This window comes from Taurulus bubalis (assembly GCF_910589615.1).
Source record: "Taurulus bubalis genome assembly, chromosome: 1".
In the NCBI taxonomy this organism is placed as follows: Eukaryota; Metazoa; Chordata; class Actinopteri; order Perciformes; family Cottidae; genus Taurulus; species Taurulus bubalis.
The window spans coordinates 33,329,102-33,357,016 of NC_136589.1; the positions used below are offsets into that span (position 1 = coordinate 33,329,102).

Here is a 27,915-nt window from a genome sequence, read left to right on the forward strand (position 1 = left end):
GGGTTATACAGTGATTATAATAAAATAGAAAATCTGTTGCGTAGTTTAAGTGCTAACAAATGGGTTTGGGCACATATTAGTCTCGAGGATTATCCCTGTATCAGTTCTGTTTGGAGAATGTCTTTCCCCATATTCATTTCATGATAATGAAATTTCTCAAAATCATTCACAGATTCTGTCAAGAGACGTGTTTAAAATTACGCAATATCACAACGTCACATAGAAAAAATAGATGACTCTGCATATCTGAGTGAAAATGTGATTCACTCCTCCCACATTCCTCCACAAACCAGACCGTCTTCCTGTCCAGCAAAGCTGTCTCTGATCCTCTTGTTCCTTCTTCTCCAACCCTATGCTGCCCTCCGGAGCTCTCTCTCAGCTCCTTGAGCTCCAGATGAAAGGCTAAGGGAAATGGCAGTCCTACTGGTAATATCCGCGCCGGGACAAAGCCAATACATCTGCTGGCCAGCCGGCCTCTATGCACGCCAGTCCCAAGGGGACCCGGCTCAGTCCAGGACCTAGTATTGGAAGATCAAGGGGTTGGGATTGGTTCTACCCAACCTGGCAGGGTACACAAGTACCAAATCCCCCACCCATCAGCTTAACTCCTGTCTCTCACGGTAGATTGAATCATTGGTTTGTATGTTGCAATCGTCCTCTCTGAACCGGAGCCCTGAACATTGTATTCTCATATTAGACGTCCCTGCCTCTGTTCCATCTTGTACTGTAGAATCACATCATAATGCTCTCTGGTATTACCCCTCCATTGTTGCAACTGTCTCAAACGTTTTCTTTCACCTCTACTTCTGACCTTCTGTCCTCTCTCAGACCCCAATTTGCTGCACATCACCCTAAAGCTCCACTCATCTCGCCAGCATGCACATTTTCTAATGTGAAAGGCAGGTGTGTGCCACGTCCAGGGCCACAGCAAGCTGCAGTGGGCTTGGGGTCGATCCAGTGTAATCCTGCTAACACTGGTGTAGGTTGGCCATATCATGAAAAAGCAGCCGTTCATTTCAGGAATGTTCTTCCCCTGCCAGGGTGAACAGCTGCCACACACCTTTATGGTCTTTTTCGGCTTTGGGGAGAAGTTCTCTCCATGCCTTCGTATGCAGGTGCAAAAACACCAGCAAGCCGTGAGCATCATGATGCATATGTGTCAAAGTTGAATCACTGTACCAAGGTCAGGTTCAAGGTCATTATCTTTACACGACTATGCAGTCTTTTGAACTGCTAAGTGGTGCAAAGGAATACAGAAGTTTGTTATACAAGTGTTCATAGTGAATATATACTGCATATTACACTGGACATTGATAGATGGGGAGAACAAATTTTGCACCGGTGCCCTTCAGCCTTAAATTCAAAATCTGCTGATTGGAGTCTTCTCATGCCATACAAACCCACCTCTTTAAATGTCTTTGAATGTCTCTCTCTCTCTGTGTGTGTGTGTGTGTGTGTGTGTGTGTGTGTGTGTGTGTGTGTGTGTGTGTGTGTGTGTGTGTGTGCCTATAGTATGTAGAGGAAGAATTCACAACTTGCATTACACTCCATTTTCTTATAAAAAAATTCCACTAAACTAGCAGCTGTGAATTTAAAATAGTGTTCAGAGTTTACTTTCCCTTGGGGTTCAGATTTAGACACACACACACACACACACACACACACACACACACACACACACACACACACACACACACACACACTTGGAGCCAGCTGTTTCCTTGGGGTATGCAAGGAGAGACAAGAAAAGTTAATATATTTGTCCTTCTGCTCAGGAATAACAGAAGAACACTGATTGACTGGTACATCTTTCCATCTTGTCATATCTAGACGATTATGTTCTTTGACAGCATGGCAAAAAACGACAATCATCGCCAGTGGCTTCAAGCTAATAGAGAGCTTTAGCCACTGGAGTGCAGAGTGTGTGAGCAATGCCGGAGGTGTCTTCACTTTCTTGATGAGCTCACAAGTGTGCCTGACAGATGGTGTTTGTTACCAAAAGAGAATTGTACCTTCATGGCTGTGCGATTCACACTTTTTCGCAGCGCATCCCTCCGGCTCAATCACAGGAAGTGTTTACCCATGCATTTACTTCTCTCCCTCCTCTGATATGGTTTACATGTTTGTGTTTATGACTCCCCTACAACAGCACTAACAACACCTATACTGCAGTCCAATACAACAGGTTTAGCAGTGGGAATATGCTTTTTAATCTCCCATGTTCCATTCTAAACTATTTCCTGATCCTAAAAGTTTCACAAAAATCCGTAAAAGATCAAAATAATATCTCTTCTCTGTTTTCCCAGATCTGCACAAAAGGCCAGGACAGAAAAGACATGCGCCTACTCTGCCAGACACTCAGATACGGCTGCTGGGCTCACGGAAGCAGACAGACAAATAAAGTACTTACCTACCTTTTGATGCACAGACATTTGGAGTCTCTTCCTAATGGAGAGATAGTGGTCTAAAGTGCCACTGTGGGTCTTTTAGAGATTAATACGTTAATGAGCTATAGTTACAAATGAATAGCTCCTTTGGAAGGAGCAGCCTTAAGTGTTCCCGGGCTAATAGAGTTAATAAGCCATAGTCACGCCACAAAATGCACCACAGAAGAGGCTCTCATTGCTGCAGGGGAAGAGAAATGATATGGTTCATTAAAGATTTACTGATTTATTCTCCTGTTCATGGATGTGGTCATGGCAGTTCATACATCACTAGGCCTTGTTTATTTAGTACACAAAGAACACTAGGATGTCTTCAGGCAAGATGAGTGGGATTTGAACCACGATCAAACAGGCATGACATCATGCAATCAGACTGTACTTTCTTTTAGAAGTGGAGAGCTAATTGGAGTATTTGGAAAAGAATGTGACTTTTACAACTCTTTTGGGATCCTTTATGTAGCCGGTTATCAACAAATAGTAACACTGTGCTCATTTTTCATTTGGTTGCCTACTTAGGAACTAACTGTATCAGTGGTGGGCCGTCAGGGGCTGCTAAGCCTTCTCTGCTGGCCTAAACAGAATCACAAAGTTATAGCTATTTTATAATGTAATTGTTTTTCACAAATACACTACATTTATTATAATTATTTTTCGAGGCTGGAGGCTAGCTCCACGGAGTTTCCGCTGTTTGCGCACAAAGGCCCCAGCGCCTCGTTTTCGAAAAAACGTTTTTAAAAAAACGTTGTTAAAAACGGCACCTTAATTATCTCCGCAACCACATGGTTGTTTAACTTCATTTAAATTGCTACAATTTAAGTAACCGTCAATAAAGCGCTTTTTTTTCTCTCGTCAAAGTGGTTAAAATAGCTCCACAGGTCAGTCCACACACCCCGCGTGACCTCCCTCCATGCCCGTAATAGTGCAACAAAATGTCCGTATAGCAAAGTGAGCGTCTGCTGTCCACACATGACAGTCTGTATGAACTCGTCGTGTATTGGGCAGCGTGCCGTATTGAGTGGGTCGGTCTGACCCGCCCCTGATGTGGACTGTATGGCACTGAAGGCCTAGGTCGAAAACGCACGGCCCGCCACTGAACTGTATGTATGTAGAAACATCAGCATCTGCATTCTTAAACATGCTTTCAGTTTGCAGAAGGCTGTACGCATGGATCCCATCTCCTGAGTAAGACTTGCAGAAGTTCCATCACATCTGAGTGATGATAGAGACAGAGAGTCTGTTCTCTGCTGATTAGCGCTGTTCATTAGCTCTGTAATGAAGTCTCTCTAAGCGCAACAGTGGGTGGTCATGCCCCCTTTTAACATGGGCTTTGGGAGCTATGCCACAGCTGAACAGAAGCAAACAAGTGCACAGACAGATGGGAGGTAAAATATGCCTCTTGCTCCAATAGCTCATTTCAGCCTCATTCAACTAAATAATTCCAATTTACAATCGCCAATGTGATGTTTGGATAATCCATAACAGTTTAACTAATATTTCTGAAGTGATAAGAGAATGAGAGATTTATTATTTTTTTATTTTTTTAAGATGACTTCCCCTTTAATATAATGTAAATCTGGAAAACAAGGGACTGTGTGACTATAGCATGTGACTGAACAAATAAATTATAGAATGCTTATTTCCATTATCTACAAGAAAGCATTGAAAATTGCCACAGCCGAGTTAAAAAAGCCAGGCCTGGCTGGTGTAAATGAATTACATGCCAAGAGTGAACCTAGCAGCACAGGACAAGTGTTGCCCAGCTCTCGGCATCAGTCTTGAGAGAAGTGAATGACTGTCAATAGTCAGTGTTGTCTCATACTAAGGCCAATGCAGTAATTCGTCTTTATAGATCCCAATAGGCCAATCACACCTTTCCAAGAAGCATGAATTTGTTACTGGATGAACAATATTCTTTTGGAGGCTAAAGGACAGCTGTACAGGCAGCAGGGCTCACCAGGATATGGATTTATACTTTGAGCACAGACTAATGAGTTTTGTTCTGTAAATCTCAGACAGTGGTTTTGATTGATTATCCCCTGCTGTTGGGATACTGCTGCTGCTGTCAGAACTCTAAGAAAGGCTGCTAGGTTTTATCCACATCACAACAAGGAGCAGGGCAGAAAGGACCTGTTCAGAGCTGTGTGGAACAAGGAACGTAATGGCTATTGATCGGTGTATCAGCTACATTGTGGTGTGGATAGCCTTCTCGCTACCCTTTGGTAAAACTAGACCTGTAGTTTTAAGATATGCTGATTTAGAGCCCTGATGCCTTGTGAGTATAATTTTTTTCTCCCTCGTACATTGCAGTGGCTAATACCTTATATTAAGATTTTAGCTGTTTATAATTTACTTGCAGTACTAAATCCGATGCAAGTAGTCCATTAAAACTGCATCAGGCATAATGCATTTTACATAAGTACAATGCTGATTTGATATTTAGCATGTTACACGTGAAATGAACAAGGTACATGTTACTTGTGGAGAGACTGCTGAATCAGCATCTTGCATTTCTGCAGTTTTGTAGAGGAATTGGGGAAGCCAAAGAGGCTCAATTTACTCCATGTAGGATCGTAACACCGGGCCAGTCTTTATTGTGATTGCCTGTCTGCTTGTTTGGACATGGACACATCTTGTAACTCGCATCGTGAACTGGGCACCTGCTGCTATAGCATATGTATGAGTCCATATTTGCTCCTCCACGTTCCTCTCTAATCTCTCCATGCTAGTAAGAAAAGTACTTCACAGTCAACAACTTTGTTTTACTGTGTAAGTGTAAAAAAAGCAACATGATAATTAGGGATAATTAACAAGAAGCTTCTGCAGGAGATCAAATAATTTCCATGAAAAGCCGACGCAAGCCCCAACACCTCCTCACTACTGCGCGTGTGTGTGTGTGTGTGTGTGTGTGTGTGTGTGTGTGTGTGTGTGTGTGCCCACTGAACTAAACTGGCTTGTTGTTCCTCAGGATCTGAGGAACCTCATGTGCCACAACCTTTACTGCAGCCCTAAGGGGATACAGTAGGCGACGTTGGCTTGGAAAATGGGTTTCAAAGTACACTTCTCTTGCCATGTAGGAGGTGCATGAATAAGTGACTTTGTGGAAAACAATTCAATGCTCACTGAGATAAAGAAAAGAGAGTGAGAGACAGATCTGTCCTTGGTGATACAGCGCATAAAGTGTGGTTACTGAAAGTAGAACACAATTAAAATAATAAGAGAGAGATGATACATCTCCACAAAGATTGGTTTTGACGTCATGTGGAACGTGGGTGATACAAAGAGTAGGGTTGTTATGAGCCAAGTGAAGGAAACGCATTTCACAAAATGAATAGAGGAATATGTGAGTGTTTGTGCATGTAGACGTGGGCATGTGTTACTTACAGCTCTGGTCCTGACCGTCTCCTGAGGCTTGACATCCATCTTCATCATCACAGTCTGTGGTGCTGCCCTCCTCTGTTTCCCCACTGCCCAGCTCATCCCAGGCCTCCATCTGGCCCAGTTTTGGAAACCTCTCCTGGGTATCCTGAACCACAAACACAGCAATGGGAGGTTTATCACACACTGGTTTATGTGGAATGTCAATTTTGCTATGTTTACAACACTGTCTTGTGTCGGTCACACAGACAGCTAAACTGCAAACGTGAAAAACATTTGCAGAGCACATTATAGATCTCGCAACCAGTAAGCGGTCGCGTGTTTCTCAGTGGAACATCATGGCTCTGTCTGTATGTGTGTCCTGCTCGACATATCAATCCCTGTAAATGTCAGCAAGGGCACAGCAGATGCTCCAAAGCATCTGGGAGGAACAGAAGAGCAGTGTGGAGCGGTGCACAGGGAGGGCTCTGGGTTGTGAGTTGACGCGTTGCATTTAATTACAAGCACATTTTAAGAGGAGCACTGATTAAAGAGTTTTTATACTTTACTTGTCGACGTTTACGGGAAAACAAATAAATGACACAATATTGTAACACCGGTCATCTTTTCGGTGTATGGTTCATTTGTATGGGAATTGTGAGAATGTCTTTTCCCTTTGCTCGTGCATTTAACTGTAATCAACACATGGACCTATAGAAACCATATCACAATGTACTCTAACGTCGTTCTGCATGAAGATTTTCTCAGCCTGCAGTGTGAAGCACCACTCCTTATGATGTTCGCCCCTCTCAGCATGGGGCCAACTAATTGGACCACCTGCTGGTCCTTACTGCTGTCAAGGTGGTCTTTGTTCCATCACACTATGTCTGACAAGAAGCTCTCGTCACTCAACAACAAATGATCCTTTGGAGTATGAGGGTAAGAAAGTGGTCTGAATTCCAGATTTGTTGAATATGTGGAACTACAGAGACCAACACAGTTTGCTCATTTTGTCCATGCTTCAGGTTGTACTCACACATACGCGCACACATGCACGCATGCACACACACACACACACACACACACACACACACACACACACACACACACACACACACACACACACACACACACACTATTAAACATTCCTGATGAAGCTGACAAGATCAATGCTGGTACAGCTAACCTTCATATGGAGGCAACAACCACTAAAGACATGTTGAGAGGTGGGTGGGAGGAATGGGGGTGGGGTTTGGGGTGTCATGGGATGACTAATATCCTTTCCATTGACATCTGACTTTACCTATCACTCAACACACCTGACAGCAAAAGGTGACATTTAACCAGTTGTCATCTGAGCCTTCAACACCCCAAAATAAACATTTAATGATCTATAAATGTAAACTGACATTGCACAAATCACTGTAAGTTACAATCCTTAAACAAGTTCATGCTTTCCTTTGAATTAAATGTTAACATCAGCATGCAGACATTGTGATGCCTGCATAAACAAAGGTTCTGGACAAATTACGACTTTTGGCTTGTGCAAAATGAAAAGTGAGGGGAGCACCATAGTTAGGATACATCGTCTGGGGACCACACATATCTGTGCCTATATGTCATAGCAATCCATTCAATATGTGTCATGACATTTCCAACAAACCCAAAAATATCAACCACTTGGTGGACCAAAGTCACCAAGATTGATCCTCTGAGAACCAAGAATATTCGTACAAAATATCATGGCCATTCAGTCGTTGATGAGATATTTCACTCCAGAACTTCCTAGCAGTGGAGAGAATACTTGAAAGAATATGACAAAGTAGAAACTGACAAATAGAAAAAATGAGGATCCCACAAAACTTGGACAGTGTTGATGTATGACTGCCAGTGGTAATTCTGTGACAGTTCAACTGGTGTCAAAGTCATCAGAAAAGTACTTATGAATATGTGTATTCTTTCTGTCATGCTTACCAGAGCAGTGATAACCATAATCTGCAAGTGAGCGAGTAGAAGAGGAGACACAAAATGGGTACTTTTGATATTGTAATACATTACTACATAAGTCGCGCATTCCAGTTTTACTTAATGTGAAAGCGCCCCCTCTCTCTCTGTCCTAAGTGAGTGAAACGAGTGCTACAGTGAAATGAGTCTCGTACAACCATAACACAAGGCCCGGCTTCATGAAACTGGAGAGGGCCGTTTAATGGAAGCAGCGGAAACATATTACTTATGCTCACCGCAAAAAGAGAAAAGAAAGCCATTGCCAATTGCTGGAGAGCTCAGTTGTCATAGATGGACAGTTAAGTACTAGAGGATTACTAAGAATAAATGAGAACAATATGACATGCTGGTTACAGTAGCACATTTAGTTATGGATTGACTCATATTAGAACCTGTTGACAGGCTCTGTGTGTTTCCTGCACTTACTCTGCCTGTTTTGAGGCTGCAATGTGATCAGTGTTAGAAGAAGGATAAAACCTTGCTTTAGGGACAGATTTGGAGACACACTAAAAAGCCTCGCTTTGCAAATTTTATTAAAACATCACAATGATTAATGTGCAAAAACAGTGATCTAAAATGTAAGTATCTATCCACTGCATCCATCCAAATATTTTAGCGTGCCTGCAAGGGAGTAATAATGGAAGATAAAGACAGAAAAAGAGAGAAAACATCTTCCTCGGTTCTGGACAGCAACCACGATAAACCTATTATCCTTTTTTATTATGTAAAGCAACTAAATATATGCAATGAGTTTCGGAGGAAATGCTCTGCTGAACAGCACAGTGTGTGTACTAACACCAACCAGATAACCACTTGGGTATCGAGCTAATAACTGTGCCGTCGAGGGGACGTTTAACACAATGCTGCTTGCCCCAGCTGTCCTTAAAGTATGGTAATTAAAGAAAGGAATCAATTAAGGCGTCGTCGCTGTGGAAACCACACTCGGGTCGTGGTAGAATTGTTGTATGGCTGCGGTCCAATGCAGTTTGTTTTGACTGTGAAACTGCCAGTGTTTTTTTTTGTTATTTCTTTCTGTTCAAATTTCTTTTTAAAAAGTAACACACAGGAAACTTAACTGTGGTATTCCCAAAGCATAGTGAAGAAGCACAACTAATTTGTCTCCAAGCTAAAGGAAGAGAGAGGCTACATATATATATTATTATATAGACATTCCAATATGAGTTCTTAAACAGCGTTGAATGCATAATGTGCAGTTAATATTCTCTCTCCCACCTGCTTTTTGATTGACTGCTGCTGCACTGAGGACCAGCTCTGGGTTTCAATGAGTGCCTTGACTGTGTTTCTTTAATTGGCTTTTTTTCTCCCCCAGTTTTCTAAATCTTCTTTTGAATCGAAGCAGGTTATACATTACATGCTCAGCTGTGCAAGTTATTTTCAAACACAAAATGTAATGTATGTCAGCTAAATGTGAAGACTATTTCAATAGAAGCAGACTTGTATCTTTTTAACCTCCCAGGGACAGAAGTCTTCGTTCTCACATGGCTCTGCCTTCTCTCAGTCTGACTTGCACAACAATGCTCGCTCTCACCACGCTGGTGCATTCGATAGAGCTGTGCTGTTTCAGAACCAACTATTTATAGAGAGAACATGCTTCACAATAAAATAATCACGTCAGCTCTTAAAGGGGAACTACGTCCATGCAATTCTAAGACAGTGACAGTCCAACATAGTTGCAAATGTGAACAACTCTCTCCCAAGTCCCCAAAACTTGGGTGCTTCGACTCAAATGTGTGACGTCATCAAGTGTGGAACTGCTCCATAGACAGTGAATTGGGAGAGATGACACTGCGAGCTGTTCTGAGTATAGGGGTACATCTTGTGTTTCACCACTACAATAGAATAAAGCTCATTTGGTATGAGAAAAGAAAACAAACTCCGTCTCCCTTTCATTCACTGCACTACGCACTATATTCAACATGAATACTGTCTTCAACATAGTTTTGAGTGAATGAACAATAGTTTGTATCTTTTTAAACAAACTATACTATACTCGCGACACCACTTCCTGAGAGCCTCCTTGCCGGTTGGATCGCGTAACTATGGGGACCAGGACATGACTTGTGAGCTGAACTGATGTAAAAATACATGACGCCTATTAAAGTGTAATCTCATACTTACACTTAAATTTAATTGTTTTTGACATTACAATCTCTCCGCCATTGTTTGTTGTGAAAGTTATCAAAGAGCCAGCAATGCATTGTTGGATATTATATTGTTGGCATTGTGTCCAGTGGATGCATACTGGAATATTTCAACAGATTTAGTATGCAAATCGTGTTCTATATGTGTCATACTAAGGTTTATGACATCTCACATATTGATATTGCGTATTAAATAGCATGTTACTATTGGATTTTTTGGACACAACCCCAGTCTATGACGCAGCTCCAGACTCGATACTTGATCACATCACAACTGAGACTGACTTCTCTGTTAAGACAGTGGCTCATGTTGACAAAAATATATTGAACTTTGTTCAGTAATGGATATAGCATGTTGCAATTCTTAATGTAGGTGTTTTTCCCCTTTACAGGTGAATTGAAATGTACACTAGTTATTTCATTACTTTGTAGAAAACTTAAATATGTGCTTTAAAATATGACGTCCATAGGCAGGCTCGTGAACTGTAATTTACCTGTTTATTCAACGTCTTCATCATCCCATAGGACCGGTTTCTGCTGTTACATGTACAGTGTAAGGGAGTTGATTGCATGATATACTACATTTCTTCCTGAAAAAATATAATTGGCAGGATTAAAGTGAGGCCATGAGGCTTTAGTGCTGTGGTTCAGACACGGAAATCAGACATTTCATATCCACTAACCATACAAGAACTAAAACAAGAAAAATGAGGGGAATGTGAGAGTGTAGGAGTGTTGCAACTTCAGATTAACATCTAACTAAGGTTTGCAACTGCCCGTGCCAGGTTAAACAAACAGATAGGGACAGACAGACAGACAGACAAGAAGGAAAAAAAGGCAGATAAACACAAGTAGAGAAGGGGAAAATAAAAAAGGAGTAACACTGAACTCGGACCGGAAGACTGAGCTTGTAGTTTTACAAACAGGTGAAGGGGGCTGAGTTTGGAGGAGATGAAAAAGCAAGATGCCAGCCTTTGCTTTGATATTACCCTAAATCCAAAGACAAATCAGTCATTCCCATAAGGCTTTGAAAAAAATCCCAACTCATGAAATATTTTCTAGTTCTTCTCTCGCCTTGCCAACTCATTCTCCTCTCTCTTTCATTTCAAAAGCATTTTTCGGTTATAGGATGATGGGGCAGGGTTGAGAGCATCTGAATTCCTGCATGTATTTGAGTGCATCCCAGTCACACTGAAATCAGTACTGCCAGGAGAAACCAATCACCTTCGGAAGGAGCTTGGAAGAAAGACAAGGCTGTGAGTGTGTGTGTGTGTGTGTGTGTGTGTGTGTGTGTGTGTGTGTGTGTGTGTGTGTGTGTGTGTAGATGTGTGTGCAGCTTAACCAGGATGCTACTGTGGATTATGAAATGTAAAAATGTGAAATGTGATCACCAGGGATGGGATATGAATACTGCAACTGTCGCAGTCGTTGCGTAAGTTTGTCCGTGCACGCGTCTGTGCATGTGTATTATGTGGGATACTGCTGTCAAACTAGTGAAACGGGATCGTAAGTCATAACCTTTGTGTGTAACAGTATCACCTCATTGAGGGCAGTCGTGGTAAAACTGCACATGTGGACAGAGAACAGGAGATGAGAAGGAAAGCCTGGAGGAGACTGAAGGAAAAAGTGACGGTGGTAATGGTTAAAAGTCTGCTGAAGGAAGTCGTCCTTACTTTTAGATTCAAATTATCTCCATTCTCTCACATACTGTACATAATGTTTTTGTGCAAAAGCAAACATCAGCCGAGAGACTGAGTATGAGCACTGTATGTATTTATGTGTGCCAGGATACATATATTTACAGAGTATTAATGTGACGGGGAGGGAGGGAGGGAGAGAGAGAGAGGGAAAGAGAGAGAGAGGGAGAGAAAGAGAGGTAGACTTCTAATACGAGTGACAGCAAACAAAAGTAGCTGTAGATAAACAGTGCTGCTCAGCCATCCATAGCTGCTGATTCTGGAGCAGATATGATGTATTGTTTGTGTGGATTAATAGTGGATGTCACGGCCAACCAGTTTCCAGAAAGTTCTTAATTACATAGATTTCGACTGGAAGATTGAGCAAGTTTAGGACTCGACACTAATAGTAGTTTCAGAGTCTGGACTGGCAAAAACCTGCATTCCCATCCAAAACATGGAAAATGGAACTGATTCAAAAGTTAATTTAAAATCAAAGGACAAGTGAGCCAAGTGCTTTTCTGCTGTTGTCCTTTCCCATGGTCAAAGATGAAGCCAATAAAAACCCGCTGACAGAGCTTTTGCCTTGTTGCCTTTGAGATGAGAAATCCATATTACTCTGTAGACGACGAAAAGATGAAGTTCAATTCTCAACAGATCACTGGCCTCCACCAGCTCACATGCAGTTATTCTATTTTGACAACATATCAGCTCATTACCATATGCCAACTATTAAGGAATGTGTAGACACACTTAATTTATGACCACATGCACCTCTGCCAAGGCCACACAAGCCGAACCCATCTTAACATTGAGAATTCATATAAATCAATCACATGTAACATCAATATTTGCCAGATCTTGGGGTAAAATTACTGAATGGTAATGATAAGTTTGGTTGCAATGGCAAAATGCAGGTTGGACATTATTTAAAGGAGTACAGAAACTGTTTAAAATGGATGACTATGTATTTAGGCAGAAGTGTTCCTGGACCAAAGCTGCAAAGATTGGTCTTGAACCAAGGAATGCAATAAAACTCTGCTTCTTAATCTCAAAAACAAAATGTGTTTTAAGTAGCCATATGGTTGTGTTTTCTCCAACGGTTTTTAACTAGTTCCGTTGCTCGTGGGCCAATGACCTAAATTGTAATTGTACTTCATGAAATCAGTATGAAATCTAAAAAAATCTGCTTGTACTTTTGAAAATAAACGATGACATCTCCCACGAGCTCTGAGTAATACTGAAAAATGTTTTCAAACAAAGGCAAAGCCACACACCCCTGCCCTGCAAGCTAGCGCACGTCGATTATCTTGCTAACGGTTAGTGACACTTTATTTGAGATGACCTCATGTAACCGCCATGAGTCAATCCCAGCAACACGCTGTGGCGTTGGGCCACACCCTGCTCCTGTCAGGCACCGGCTGAGGCAGATAGCGTTTGTGTAATGCATGTACGTGTGAACGAACTTTGAGAAAATTAGAGAGATGTTGTTTTAAATGTTTGACCGTTTGAGTGACATCAGCAGTTTTCTTAGGGCATGTTCCAACAGCTACCCAACTCTGTTGTGTGAGATGTGAGGGGAAAACAGAGAGTGAAGACTCCTGCTGCTGTGCTGCCGCTGTGCTGCTTGGAAGCAAACACCTTTCAGACTTCCAAGCAGTACAAAAAGATTGATCCGTCGATTCATTCATCCATCCATCCATTTAGAACAGGACAATTTTTTTTTGAATTGAGTTGATTCAAATTGAATCCAACTGGGAGTTTCAGAATAAAAGGCAGTCAATTTCAGGAAACCAGTGCCGATATACAGCTCAAACTAAAAACTTGAACAAATGCACATCAAATCACATTGAAAAGGGGGATTTTCATGTTTTTGTGCCAGTAATAGAAATGACTCCCATAATTTCTCCACATGACAAGAATCACTGTCTGCATGGAACTGAAACCCGTGGGGAGAGTAAATATGACCGAATGTGGAAAAACAGCCGCAGTTCACTGGATTCTTTATGAGCTTTGCATCTAATTATGATGGTAATGTTATGCTTAAGTTAGAGTCTGGGTTCATGAAGTCTGGTTGCCAAGCTAACAGAGAGCCCTGGGCAGGGAGACTTGTTGCTGTATCGTTGCCACAGCAGCAGCAAAGAGCAGCAGAGCTCCTGTGAAGGCCAGCTCCATCATCTTCTTCAAGTGGAAAGAATCTGTCCCCTCCCTGTGACGGGCTGCCAGCTCAGCCCGAGCTCTTTCTTCATCCCTGGACTCCACTAACTCTTGAAAGCTCAAACACTTTCTGACTGCCGCAGGCATTGCTCAAACATAAAAGAGACATATTCCGTGAAGGCATGTTGGAGTCACAAAACCAACGTTTGGTTTCTCATACCCGTGATATACTTATACAGGAGTGAACATAAAACATGTGTTTTGTTTATGCTTATGGTCTTCTAAAGAGCATGCACAAACTGTCCTCACTAACAAGAGCACACATTCATTCTGAGTCGCTGCAGCATAGCTGATAGATGCGAGGATCGACTGGATCCGCGGAGGGGATGTGCTGAGTGTGTTAAACACAAGTGAGTAATCTCTGATGTGGAACCTGGTCGGGCCGCAGGCCAAACCAGACAGCAAGGCAGCAGTCGATCTCATCAATCACACATACAACTGGCCTCGCTCGACTGGATTTATATCCAGTCTTTCCAACTCTCCATCCACCACAGCTTTCACCATTTCTTATGATGCTGTCTGCGTTTGTGCGTATGTGCAAATGTGCAAGTCAGAGAAAAAAAATCAAGACAAAAATAAAGCGTGAGAATGAGCATCTAGGTTTTTTTTTTCTTCTCCCGAACTGCCTGTTGCCACCGACTTTTCATTTACCGAAGTGCAAATTGACAAACTGACAAATGATCTGGCCTGAGTACTCGCATGGAAACAGATAGACCATTGTGAGAAAGATCCCCACCCAAAAACAGCTGGACCGATGGCCGGGAATCAAAAATCCACTTTGAAACATTTATTGTCCACATTAGCAATATATACAGGCAGAGAGACAGAGAGCGAGAAAGAGGATAGTCAGAGGACATACACAGGGGAGGAACATAACTTGGGCCTACTCACTTAATGGACCGTTTTATAGGAGGTCAAGAGATTAGGCTTGTCCTGTGTGCTTTTTTGTGTGCTAATACCGGCTTTTATGTATTGGATTCTTCACGGTGATGTGTTGATCCAAAAGTGCAACTGTGTAGGATTCCTCCTTCTTCTTCCACATTGCGACCCTGCTTGCTGCATGCTGTGGATAGCTGTGAATCAAACAATATAGTGCATGCAAACGTGCACACGTTTGTTTTTTATGCAGCACTGAGTGCTTGAAGAGGAGAATCCCATGAGTAGATGAGGGGTTTGTCATACATCAGCAGCAGTTTCCCAATCCTCTTAGTGTCACAGTGCTCTGGGTCTAACTACTCTCCACTACGCAAAAATATACACTTAGACCCACTAATCCCTGAAATGGAGGTTATTCAAATTCCTAAAAAAACTGGGATTAAGGATTCATTGAAATACCTGCAATACCTTTCAAGTAAACAATATAATAGTTATGCAATTAAAATCAACCCAGTGTATTTTTTTTAAAATGTATTTTACTTTCAGTGAAAATAACGATCCAAACTCGCTCCAAGGATGAAAGAACAAACACACAGAGTCACATAATTGTACTTCTAACACTGACACCAAGCTAAAATCTTAACCTCAAATGGATCATTTGTGTTTCCTTATTTACTTCACTACTTCAAAGGACTAACTTCTCAAAAATGTCTCTGCTGTGAACATCTGAAACTCAAAGTGATTTTGGTGAGGATAAAAGTGCAGCAACGCACACAAAGAACCAAAATGAATAACCGCTGAGACTTTGATTAGTCCATGGGAAATATCTCAATAACAACATTCTTTCTGTTCAGCATTTTCTTACAGCCAAAGTCAGGTATTTTGTACTTTGTAATAGTCCTACTGTTTAATCAAAACAGATCGGATGTTTTTCAAGACATAATCGGCAACACTTTACTGTCTCTTTCTCCCAACTTGCCGTTACATATTAAGGTGTTGCTGATTAATGCCGAGCCCTTTACTGTTAACTTAACGGCCGCTAAGAGTTCAAGCATTCGAACAGGCAGAGCCAGGCCGGCTTTGGATATTTGCTGGGATTGCGCCATACTCCCAGGCCCCCTGAACTGCCTACTGTGTGCAATGCACTTCTCAGGAATCCGAGAGAACAGATGTGCAGCATTGGAACAATGAGGGATAATTTCTGGTCTACTCAGCCAAAAACTGCTACTCTCATGAATCCACACAGGATTCACAGAGTGATTACTAATTACTAACTGTCATTCAGTTGTCAATATTGTTTAGGCTTACATAACTAACCCATTATACAGCTCATGTCCACAATCACTGAGCTAAGTCAGTGCCAACCGAGGGAGTCTGCACAATCAAATGTAAACTGTATGGATCAACAATGCTTTAGATCTGTAAACAGATCCCCTCTGATTAAACTGCAATTAACTTTACAGCACAAAGGGTGTGCAATAAAGTTTGTGTTTTGGAGAGGGAACCAGATGGGCTTGCCAAAATCAATCTGAATAGAAACTTATTATGTGAACTGACTCGCCCACCTGGAAGATTCTTATATAATGGTCCTGTCTCCAAACATCTGCTGAGGGCTTGGTAGCAAGGATAAAGAAAACCGGGGACAAGTGATGACCTTGTTTGCTCGAAAAAGTAGACCACAAGACAGTTGACATCATTATGCTGATATTTGTCTTGCGGCTAGAATTAAGGCATTTTAAACAATATTGTGATTCCCACCCACTTTAATCATTTTAAAATTACAATTACATAACTGATTATCTGACTACGGGCCAGGAAGGAAAGATAGAGTCAGCAATAGAGAGAGATAATGACCTTTGGATTTTAACAACCAGTCAGTTAAAAAGTAGTTTAGAGAAGAAACCTGAGGCAGTTAAGCCCAAAACCACTTTGATCTATGTGAATCGTTTTGGATAGGATTAATAGTCACAGGTGAATGCCAACAGTTAAAATGTTTAAATTCAGAAATTAACTAGATGTCAAAGGTGCTCAATACATAATACAGAGCATATCTATTGCCTCCACACTGGTCTTAATGTGGCGTTGACTGAGCCAGTGGATTGCAGCTAACAGCGCTAACAGGGCTAACAGTGTTAATCTTAGAGGGAAGCAGAGGATTGGTGCTCCAGCCAGTCAGTATGGCAAGTTCGCACTAACATGCACTGCGAGGCACGCAAGATGGCCCGGCTATGTAAATAACACACAGAGAGACATTATCTCAGGTAGACATTACTCCAATACAAACTTTATGTAATGCAAAGACTGATGCTTTGAAGTGTTTTATGTAAAACGGTGTGTGTGTGTGTGTGTGTGTGTGTGTGTGTGTGTAGGTGTAGGTGTAAGCACGCACATGACATGGCTTGGTTTAACTGCTCCGGATGCACGTCGGAAAGCCTGCCACATTATGCAGTTAAACACTCTGTGATCCTCTGCTCTTATCTAGCACAAACACAAAGCTCAGCCAAGCTCCGCTGCCTGGTCTAGAATCAAGGTAGGCCTTTCAACCCTGCAAATGTCAACAGGACACCCGCTCATCTCTGCATAGTTGCCATGACAACAGGGCACTTGACAGCCACCGTGCACAATGGGATGTTGTGGTCGGACAGAAAGGATCTGGAGCTGACAGTCGCAGACAGGTGGACCGGCTGGCTGGGAGATATATGTGACATACAAGACACACGAAAACGAAGATGGGAAATAAATATATGTGAGAGTAGACAGAAGGAGGACGAAGGAGGATGTGTGCACACGATGATAAAGAATTGCCATGATATAAGGTGGAAGGTCAGCAAAACAGAAAAGCGGCAGTGAAGTTTTCTGGGTGTATTCGACACTTTAGCAAACAAATAGGGTAAAAACAGTGGAAAGATAGAAGAATAAAGAGATAGAAAGTGAGAGATGCCCAGTTTCCTATCTGTGGACAATTTTCAGGGCAACAAAAGGGCAGACAGGGGAACCGAATCCTGGTCCGTTTGTCTCCTCTAATGGCCTCTAGGGATTGTGTGAAATGGCCCTTTTCTTCCTGGCCCTTTTCAGCCCTAAACCCCATCTACATGACAAACAGTGTCACTTTGAAGCTGCTTGTGTCATCTCTGCCTATCTGTCACTCATTCCTGACCTTTTGCTCCCGCCTCACATCTTTCTTTTTCTTTTTTCTTTCCACAATAATTCGCTTTTTTTTGGCACCGATTCCCTTTCTCCCTCTATCCTCTTCATTTATCTTTGATATCTGCCTCTGCGCTCAAAGTCTTTGGATTTGAGAAAAATGGCAATGCCATTTCAGCACTTCTGTCTGTAAAATATACTGTTTGAGGCATACAAATTAGACAAAAGCCGTATCATTTAATGCTTTAGTGTTTTTGACTACATAATACTTTGGTTGACTAATCATTTTTGACCTGGTGTCAATGTTAATCCTGGAAACAATTGTTCTCATACAAATGACTCTTGGGGTTTTATTAACCTGACTGACTGTTGTTGTCCTTGCTTGTGAATACAATCATGTATCAGATCATGTATGACATGATGATTTAAGTCTGTATTCTTTACATTTAATACATATGTGTATATATGTACAAAAGTACATGCAACATATTTAACTTTAATGATGAGATATGTCTTCATGTTGTGCAATGGTCTTCCTACCTGGTTGAAGAGCTCCAACCTCTCCTTGACCTCAGCGAGTGTAGGGTTTGGGCTTCGAACTTTGACCTCCGGGTTTTGCCTCTGGGCGTGTAGACCATTTCCTACAACTCTGCCAGTATAGCTGTGAGAAAGAGAGTCACATCTTTATAGACAAAACTGGGGAATATTGGTGTCAAATAGAGGCAGATATCCAGTTAGTTGTAGACTGACAATACGTGGTTTCTTGACAAAACACCATGTTCCATGTTCTGATGTTATTTTGCTTTATTCGGCTTGTTAACATGCAGCAGTGTAGGTTTTTATTATTGTGGGATTCTTTATTGTTGTGTAACAAAGTGTAATTATACTATATCAAGGCCCACCGTGGAAACAAGGCCATGCTCGGAGTGCAGACCTCCATCAAGGTCAATCGGCTGCTAAATGTACTGGGTTCTTCTTTGGCTCATGCTACACTTTTCCACCAAGTTTCATGAACATTGGGCAGTGGTTTTCTTTTAATTAAAAACACACCAACAAACCGAACCAAACACATAACCTCCTTGGCGGAGGTAATATATCTTGGACTTTGCCGAGTTACGCTTGAAGAAAAAGATGAGATCTACTGTCAAATAAACTAAACTAAAACCAAACCGATGTTTCTGTTTGGTTTGTAGTTTAGTTTATCATGAAGACCATCATGTAACGCAGCATTTCCACAACATCAAAACCATTAGGGCCTCACTTGTCAAAGAGGAAACACAGATTGCACGGAGAGCATTAAAAGCTCCATTATGCAATAACTATCGCATCAAATGTGGTCAAAAGACCCTTGATGCAGCTTTTATGTTCTTCTGTGATTGAAAATGTTTAAAATTAAAATATAACTGAGGGCAGCATAGTAAAAATGAAATTGAGACACATGGTGAGCTGGACCCTTTAATCTCTGGCATGCTCCGTGGGCCTGCAGCTCGGCGGGGATTATAGCTGTTGATTTTGTCAGAGCTGTCGTTGAGCTGATGTCAGTGAGGCTAACACTTCCAGCAGCTGCTCGACGTAGAGGGGACAAGTTTTAATTTAGTATAATAGACACAAAAGTTGTTTGGGCTGAAATAACAAAGTATCATGACACATCAAAGCACAGTTAAGGCTCCGGAATGAATTGATTTCACTTTTCATAGTTTTTCCGGTAAAATTGCTTCAACCGTGGAATGGATTACATTGCTGTTTATTGTTTTGAATGGACATTTGAGGAGACAGTACAGTCATATCTTGTTCTCTGTTTATATAACTAACACACACACACACCACACCACACCACACACACACACACACACACACACACACACACACACACAGTCATTTATTTCCCATAAAGCATTCAGACATTTGGTCCAACTGTTTATTATTTCTTCATACTATTCTTTCTGTTTAAAGGCCATTTAAAAGTACCATCATTAATCAACATTCATGAATACAATAACGTGACTAGTAGGTTAACTTGATATTAGTTCTCATACTGAATCTAATCCATTAGATTAGGTTAAAGATTAAAGGTTAATATCTTTGTAACATACAATAAAATTCACTACAGCGACCAGTATATGTTCAATGACAGCTTGTGACTGTGACACCACAGAAGCTACTTACATTTTAATTTAGGGAAATGATGAGACAGCAGTCTGTCACACAGAAGTGCTGAGACATTATAGCCTTTCGAAGTTAGTCTCTTTTTTTTTTTTACAGAGAAAGTGAAAGTACATTAATATTACAGAAATACTGTTAATACTCATCTCAGTGATCAGTGATCATATCCTTTTAGTTATCACATACAGTTACCACATAAAGGCCTATAGCACTTAACCATTGATGTAAGGGGCAGATACACAGACTTTTAAAGCTTTGCTTTTTACACATATAGTGCATCTACCCCCCATCGTTGTTATACTATTATCCACATTAATAACATAATTATAAATTGATGCTAATCTTCCACACAGGGGGAAGTAATAGCCTTTGAGATGAATGATGTGTGCTGGAATCAAATCAATTGATGTTTCCACAGGCAACACAAGGCTGATAAAGTGATTATGGGCCGTGTAAGTGAATGTGTTTATATGGATGTCTTTATAGGCATGTGCATGTGTCTGGATGGGGTTGTGTATGCACACACTTAAATAAATAAGCATTGTGAATATGAGCGGAGGTAATCATGAAAGTGCTGAACTTGAGAATCTCTGGCCTGTGATCTAAGCAATGTCTCAATGAGGTCTTTGCTCCCTCGACTTGCTGAAACAGCACTTTACTGATCGGGCCCATAAAAATGCAAAAATGTCTCTCTTAACCCACTGCTGGAACACATAACTTTACATCCCCTTTTTGTTGATTTCCTCTTCCCCCTTCAATTGCTTGTTTCTCTTTAGTGTATTTGCAAAGTGGATGCCCCCCTCAAGCCTAAAACACACACACACACACACACACACACAAACACACACACACACGCACGCACACACAAGTCGCTGTCTGCTTTAACAACAATCGAAGCTCTTAATTGCCCGCGGCTCTGAATCTTCTCTTGTCAAGATGGAAACAATCGATAGCTTTTGGACTTTCAACTCGCGCCCTCTGACAAAAATGATCAACTGACGAATCAAACAGCTCCCCAAGCAGTGGTGGAAAGTGGGGGCCTGTGTGTGTCAGGCAGCATATCTGTCTCCAGGTTTGGCTTGGGATTACAGTGTTGGTGCAGAAATGAGCTCATCAGATGGGATGCTAATGAAAGGGAAGTGTGAGAGTGAGTTTGGCAGTGTGTCAGGCCTGGAACGTTTCATTGCAGGGTATGTTTGATATCATGTAGGGGACGGGACAACTGACACAGCAGGACATCCCACAGCAGATCACCTGATGGACAGACAATCAATGCTGCGAATGTCTGGAAGTATCTGGAGCAGACATTCAATGTTATCATAGTAGAAATTATGTTCTGTTTCAATAGTTCTCACTATAGTCTCATGTACAAATTACTTAACGTGTGACAGTGAACATAAAGCAGAAGATGGTGTAAGAAAAATAAAAGACTGCAGCAGCTGAATGATATTTCTCTAATGAGTGAAATACAGCTTTCTGGTAGTCTCCTCTGGGGATCTTGAATGTTCAACCTCAACAAACATTCAAACTGACTATACCTACACATGTATGGCGTCTGACTCAAGGCCCTCTGACCTGTCCTATCTATGGAAATGACTCATTCCCCTGAGGAAGCCCAATTGATGCACTGTCCTAAAGGCAGCTTTGTCTGTTCTCGTCTTTCTCTCTGCCTGGAGCGCGGATCAGCGGTGACCTCCACTCCCTGATGCTGACCCCAAGCTGAACTGTCGTAATCTTTCTAAAAAGGCCTGCAGGAATGCTCGTGGGTTTTGAGGCAGAACACAATAATGAAATATTCATCTTTCAAGGTATACAGGGAGATAACATAACAATAAATGCATGCATTTTGAGTGCATTCATGTGCTTGAATATGTGGGTGTATATGGTGTAAACAAAGCTAGGATATAACAGTTCAAGGATGTGTAAATATGTGATTAAAGGCACAGAGAAGGTTGACCGTAGACAGAGTGAAAGGGCATATTGCCCTTAGTTAAAACAAGATTCTGGTTGTCTTTCATCTGTGCTCAGTTCTGGCTGGAAGGTTTAATGAGCGCACTCACCAGGGATTCAATTAGCTAGATGTTTTCTTTCTTTAACGACAGGTAGGGTCTTATTTTTGCATTTCATATACATTGCTTCTTTTCTCTGTGAAACTCATTACAGCCCTCCGTGCTCTTATGGCTGGTCACATTTCCCTTTAAAACAATCATAGCATAACAAACACTTAACTAAATCTTTATCATTCACCTCTTTAGTGTGGCGTACTTGTTATTTTAGTGTAACATACAGTGCCGTGATCACTAGAGACTTACAAGGCGATAATCATAAACAGACAGCAGGTACAGTACAGCCTGTCGGTTTGTATATCATCTAATTGCTTAATTGCATTCATACCACAAGCTGTCAGCAGAGATCTTTGCCAGAATCCGTATGGTTATTGGGATTATGCACTCGTATCTGGCAGGGAGAGACATGGGTGTACATCATCTCCGAGATGATTAAAGGCAGTTCTGTTGATATTTTTGATGCGCTTCAAATTTTGCATCTGGATTAAAAAGCACACTAAGGTTACATGGCGTGCTCGGGACTTGACATTTTGTGCCAGGAATTTCAAGTACACTGCTGATCTGGATCTTTGCTTAGAATCAATACTTATCTCGTACCAGCTCAAAAGCAGCATGTTTCATGAAACCTTTAAGTTTATTAGATCTATTATTAGTGGCCTGATGCAGTGTATCAATAGGATAAATATTGAGTAACATAGAAATATACTGCGCAATGATGGAGAATCATCTCTGAAGCAATTCAAATAAATCTTGCAGATACTTATATTATTTCCCATTGGCAGCATGTACGGTAAAGACTGAACTGTAGATCCTGTGGATCTGTCCTCAATTAAAAAGCATGATTTAAAAAAATAAAAAAGGGCCTTCGGTGCCATGTAACTGAACTACTACTTACTGACAACACAAGCCTTACTTCTTAACAATGTAATCTTCAATTAAATCAGTGTAGTACTGAATGCTTTCTATGTGTTTGATCAATTGGAATAAAGTGTCTTCTGCACATCCTAAACATTAGACATGAGGCATCTTCGGAGGTCACGCTTCCACATGTAAATTGATTTAGATAAACGATTCCTCTGGAACAAACATCGGGCTGGATCACAGCAAACTGAGGAGAGCAGAAGTGTCAATGAGTAATGATTAAGAGGAGATGAGATTGCTTTCATCTGAGTGAGCGTGTGTATTTGCGTTGCTGTGGGTGGTACCATTCCAGCTGAGGAGGACATTGGATTAGAGCTGGTGGTACTGCTGTCAGGGTAAACAGCAAATTGTTGGTTCATCATGATTAATAAAGCCTCTCCCCAACCTCCCGGCTGTTGTGGATACACAAGATTGAACATGTGTTGACTCCTGTGATTAATACACATTGGGGCATGCCAGCTGCAGCTTTTATATTTTAAGGTTTTGGTTCTCATTGGGACATCTTTCATGACATTTTTTTTTTTTTGCTGCTTTTCACAAAGCTTATTTCACATTCAAGCAGTCTCACAATTACACTTTTGATGTCTATTCCAGCAAAGTGGCAATTACCACAACATCATCATTACACATGCAAAGGAAGGAGTTCAAATTCTGGCTCTGCAGCTGTTTCACTTACAACACACAGCAATAGAGAAGCAAAAGAGTTTACCTGCTGAAATGTACTATTACCTTTCGTCAAGCTAATACTCATATCACAGATCCACATTGGTATATTCCTTATTTTTATATCTATTGCTGATTGGATTTCATGAAGTGACATAAGTCTACACACTAATCACCATAACACTATGCCCGTGCCATTGTAAAATCTAGCATTACAACTTTCTCTTCCTGGAACAAGAGGGCCTGAAGTCACGAGTGAATCCAGTAGTGAGAGCAAGGGGGGGGCTGAGTCCATGTTTGTAGCCAGATAGCTTTACGAGCAGGGCTTGGACATGTTGAAATACTCTGAGCAGGAGGTTTTGTTCTGAAAGGCCAGTCTGTTCTCACACACTGTGTGACATTAGCAGCCAATCGCTGTACCAACACTACGTTCGCGGACATCCAATTTGTCAAAAGCCACTTCACAAACATTTAATCAACATGACATATGTGCACATACTGTCCTTTGGACATTAAACATGAACATGCACAAACACATTTGAATGTTTCGCAAGCCGGTGCCCCTCAATGCAATGTGAAGATGCACACACACATACACACACACACACACACACACACACACATACACACACACACACACACACACACAGCACACTGAGACTTACCACAAACCCCTGTGGCAGGTCTGAGTTCATCGTCAGTTCCCGACGATAAACACAGTGAAAATAAATATTTCAAACATCAAGCTATATACAAAATTAAGCACCAGCAAGATGTTTGGCTGTTCTTAGAGAAGATGTCCGAACTGCAGTGTGTGGTGAAGCTCGCTGTGCTTTAAAAGGCAACTTTATTGGAGAGGAAATGCTCAAGTCATAAAATGTGCAATGAGAAACAGCAACAGATCAGGAGAGGGAGTCTGCAGGGCAGGCAGGCAAAGCTCAAACTGTGTGCTTTTCTTTCTATGCTCTATTTCTCTGCCTTCCCTCCCCTAAACCTATTATTGTGTGTCCGTAAACAATCTCTCAAAGTCCACCAAGAGGCCATGTCTTCGGTTCTAGTCATCTCTCTTCTTCCTCTTGATTTCTCTGCCCACCACCACACTCTCCCTTTGTCCACATTGCCATCTTTTTGGAACCCAGCTGGCAAACACGTGAGCACGCTAAACGCCACCAGTAGCTGCAGTCACTTGGAAGTCTCAGCCGTTTGAGGCATGCAAACTTTACTCGTGCTCTGTTCACATCAGCTCTGTGCTTTTCCTCTCTATATCTGCCTCCTATCTTTTGACCTCACCTCTTCTTAGTTCCAGCTGACAGCGTGGGGATTTGGAAAAGAACCGGCTATATGGCCAGCACTGTCCCGGTGAGACACCTAATGGATGTTGAGAAACACTCTGACACTGTGGGTAGCGAGGCCGACTTTGAGAAAAGGTATTTCAAGTTCAACTACCAGAAAAAAACACAGAAAAGGCTGGTCAAATTCTCTTCTGACTATAGTTCCGGTCAATGAGACAAATTATTTGTCAAAATTTGTGAAGCTCCCAGTTACTCTTATTTTGTGGACCTGGCCGGTCGCCCAGTGGGCCCTCCGTCATGCTTCTCTGCAGCCTGGCAAGTTTTCTGTATTGGGTGATGAGTCAGCCATGTCGGAAATATAAAGCAGCACCGGCACAGCAGTGATGTTGGCAACTCCGAACAAGATCAAAAACATAGTCAGCTGCTAAACCCAGCAATCTCATCTCTTTTGTTTTGAAGTAAGTTGGAAACTATTTTGATGATATCATTCTGACGAGCTGCTCCCTGAGTTTGGGAAGTGTCTGCGTGATGACACAAAACTCTTTAAACTTGTTTTGCCTTCATAACCATTCATCTTTGAGTCATCCAACCGGGTCCCTCTCTCGAGGTGAATGCTGATATCAATGATTGCCTTGGCCTTACAGTGTGTTACACAGAGCAGTGGTTCACGACCTTAGACCTCTGACTCACCTGTGACCCCTTCAAACAAAGCAATTGTCCATTTGCGACGCCTTGTTCTACCATTTGCAACCAGTTCAAACAAACAGTGAATTTATTTGCAAGAGAAAAGTAAATATTAGGACAATTTCTGAAAAACTTGACTCAACTAATAACTAATGTTGTGTAGCCGTTGTTTATTCTACTCTCACCAGTGGCGGGCCGCCAGGGCCTGCTAAGCCTGGCCTAAACAGAATCACAAAGCTTAAATTTAATTTGTTTTATTATTTATTTGTATTTTTATTTTTTTTTAAAATATGTAATTAAAAGTTATAGCTATTTTATAGTTTAATTGTGTTTCACAAATGCCGAGCCGCGATCAGCTGTTAAACTAAACAGACAGAGCAGGCGTAGATACCAAATTCACGGCCCGCCACTGACTCTCACGTTCTACCATCTTGTGACCTCCCTTAGGGTCCTGGCCCCTTAGGTTGGGAACCACCCAGCTAAAGTAATTGCAGTACGACATGACTCTTTACTCCTAATGATGGGGCTTCGCGCTCACACACAAACAGTCCACAGGCTTGTATCTAACTCCGGTTACAATAACTGCAGGGTCATGTCATTTCGGCGAAGATGAAACATTTCGTCCCGGGACGTTTACGTTAATGAATCTTCACAGTTTTTGTCTTGGACTTCACCTGAGGCACGGCACCTGTGCTGAGCTGGCAGTATATCTGTCTTTGTGGCGCTGCAGACCAGTGAAATATGGCTGTTTATGGCTGTGTGGTTGGGCTGGAATTACACACCACTATGTTGGGCTCAACTGCTTTGCCACTTCTTAAGAGGTCCCAGGGTGAAGACCAGGCTGGTGTATTGAGTGGTTGCACTGTAACAGCTATATGGTTGAAGGTATAACAGCTCAAATTACTCATGGCTATTACACAGTGAAAGCCTGTCCTCTACAGTCCAATAAAGTAGCTGACTGCACTTATGAATGGCTGCCTTCATGCAGTATGTTTGCTTTCTATATCTCTTTGTAATGCTATCAAATACGCGCATATGGTCAGGTCAAGCATCCAATTACTATTGCTCCAACAGTTATCTCTTTCACTGAGTACTCCTGAGGGGAATGCAGCATTCATAGACAATCATAACATTCAGATTTCCTTTCATTTGAGTCATGCACATTTCCCTCTTTTTGCAGAAGCAAAGCCGCCTATCTGCATGTTGGCTTGTCTCTGTGTCTGTGTAATCAGCGTGGTGGCATGGTAGCTGGTGGCTGGCTGTGTCTTATCAGATAGTGAGGGTGGGGTGGGGGGTGGAGATGAAAGCTGACCCCAGTGCCTTCTGGGCCAGTAGATCATGGCGCGGTGGAGTTATGGCCAAGGCTGGAGCTCTCTTTGGAATTGGGATGTCCAAAACTCTCAGTGCCAAATTAATATAAAAACAAAAACTACTGCTACATTTCCAGTGGGAAAGTTGGTTTTGGGTGTGTACCGCTGACATAAGTGACATTTGAACTTCCTGAATACATCAAGCCAAAAAGTTTAAATTCAGACGTTGCCCGAGTCCATGTTTGTGGTCGCCAACAGGCCCAGCTGTGTGGCTACCTCAACAAGCACTCTGTCTTGTGGGCTCTGGCTCAGCCCAAGTCTGGTCCTGCCTTGGTATGCTCTCTAGGTCACTGTGACCTGGGCCAGCGCTGAGGAGAGAGCAGGAGCAGAGACTGAGTAAGAGGGAGGGCAGTGAGATTAATTAAAGAGAGACAAACAGAGATGGAGAAATTATCTATGACTATACTGTAGGCATCGTGATTTGCTTAGCATGCAAATTCCCTTACGGGTGATCACATACTGTGATTAGTATACCCAGGAGGCGTTTGATACTCATAATTCGACTCGTCCTTTTCTATTTCCGTCTTCAGGCTGGGTGATGTCTACAATATATAGTTTGGCTCATCATTGGCCCATTATAGGCCTACACACACCCAAGCATGTTTCATTTCAATGCTACTCCAGGCTAATGAACAAGCATCGATTTATCTAACAATCACGGAAGAGGGCTGAATTAATTCAGTGTAAGTGACTCGCACTTGCCAACAAACTGCTCCTCCACTCGCTTTCTTCCTAACATTCTCACACACACACACACACACACACACACACACACACACACACACACACACACACACACACACACACACACACACACTCTCTTCGTCTCATCACCGTGGCAGTGTAAACAAATCCTGACAGTAGCAAATCAAATGTTGC

At 41.9% G+C, this 27,915-nt stretch overlaps 1 protein-coding gene across 1 annotated transcript in view; it reads right to left on the minus strand.

The window, feature by feature from the left end:
* gpc5c (glypican 5c) overlaps positions 1-27,915 on the minus strand; it is a gene marked incomplete at both ends in the record, with an annotated part of 87,571 nt that overhangs the window by 9,257 nt on the left and 50,399 nt on the right. The window contains 2 exons of the mRNA XM_079227444.1: positions 5,826-5,967; positions 18,418-18,538. Of these exons, the coding sequence (XP_079083570.1) occupies positions 5,826-5,967; positions 18,418-18,538 (263 nt within the window). The remainder of the gene's footprint in view (positions 1-5,825; positions 5,968-18,417; positions 18,539-27,915) is intronic.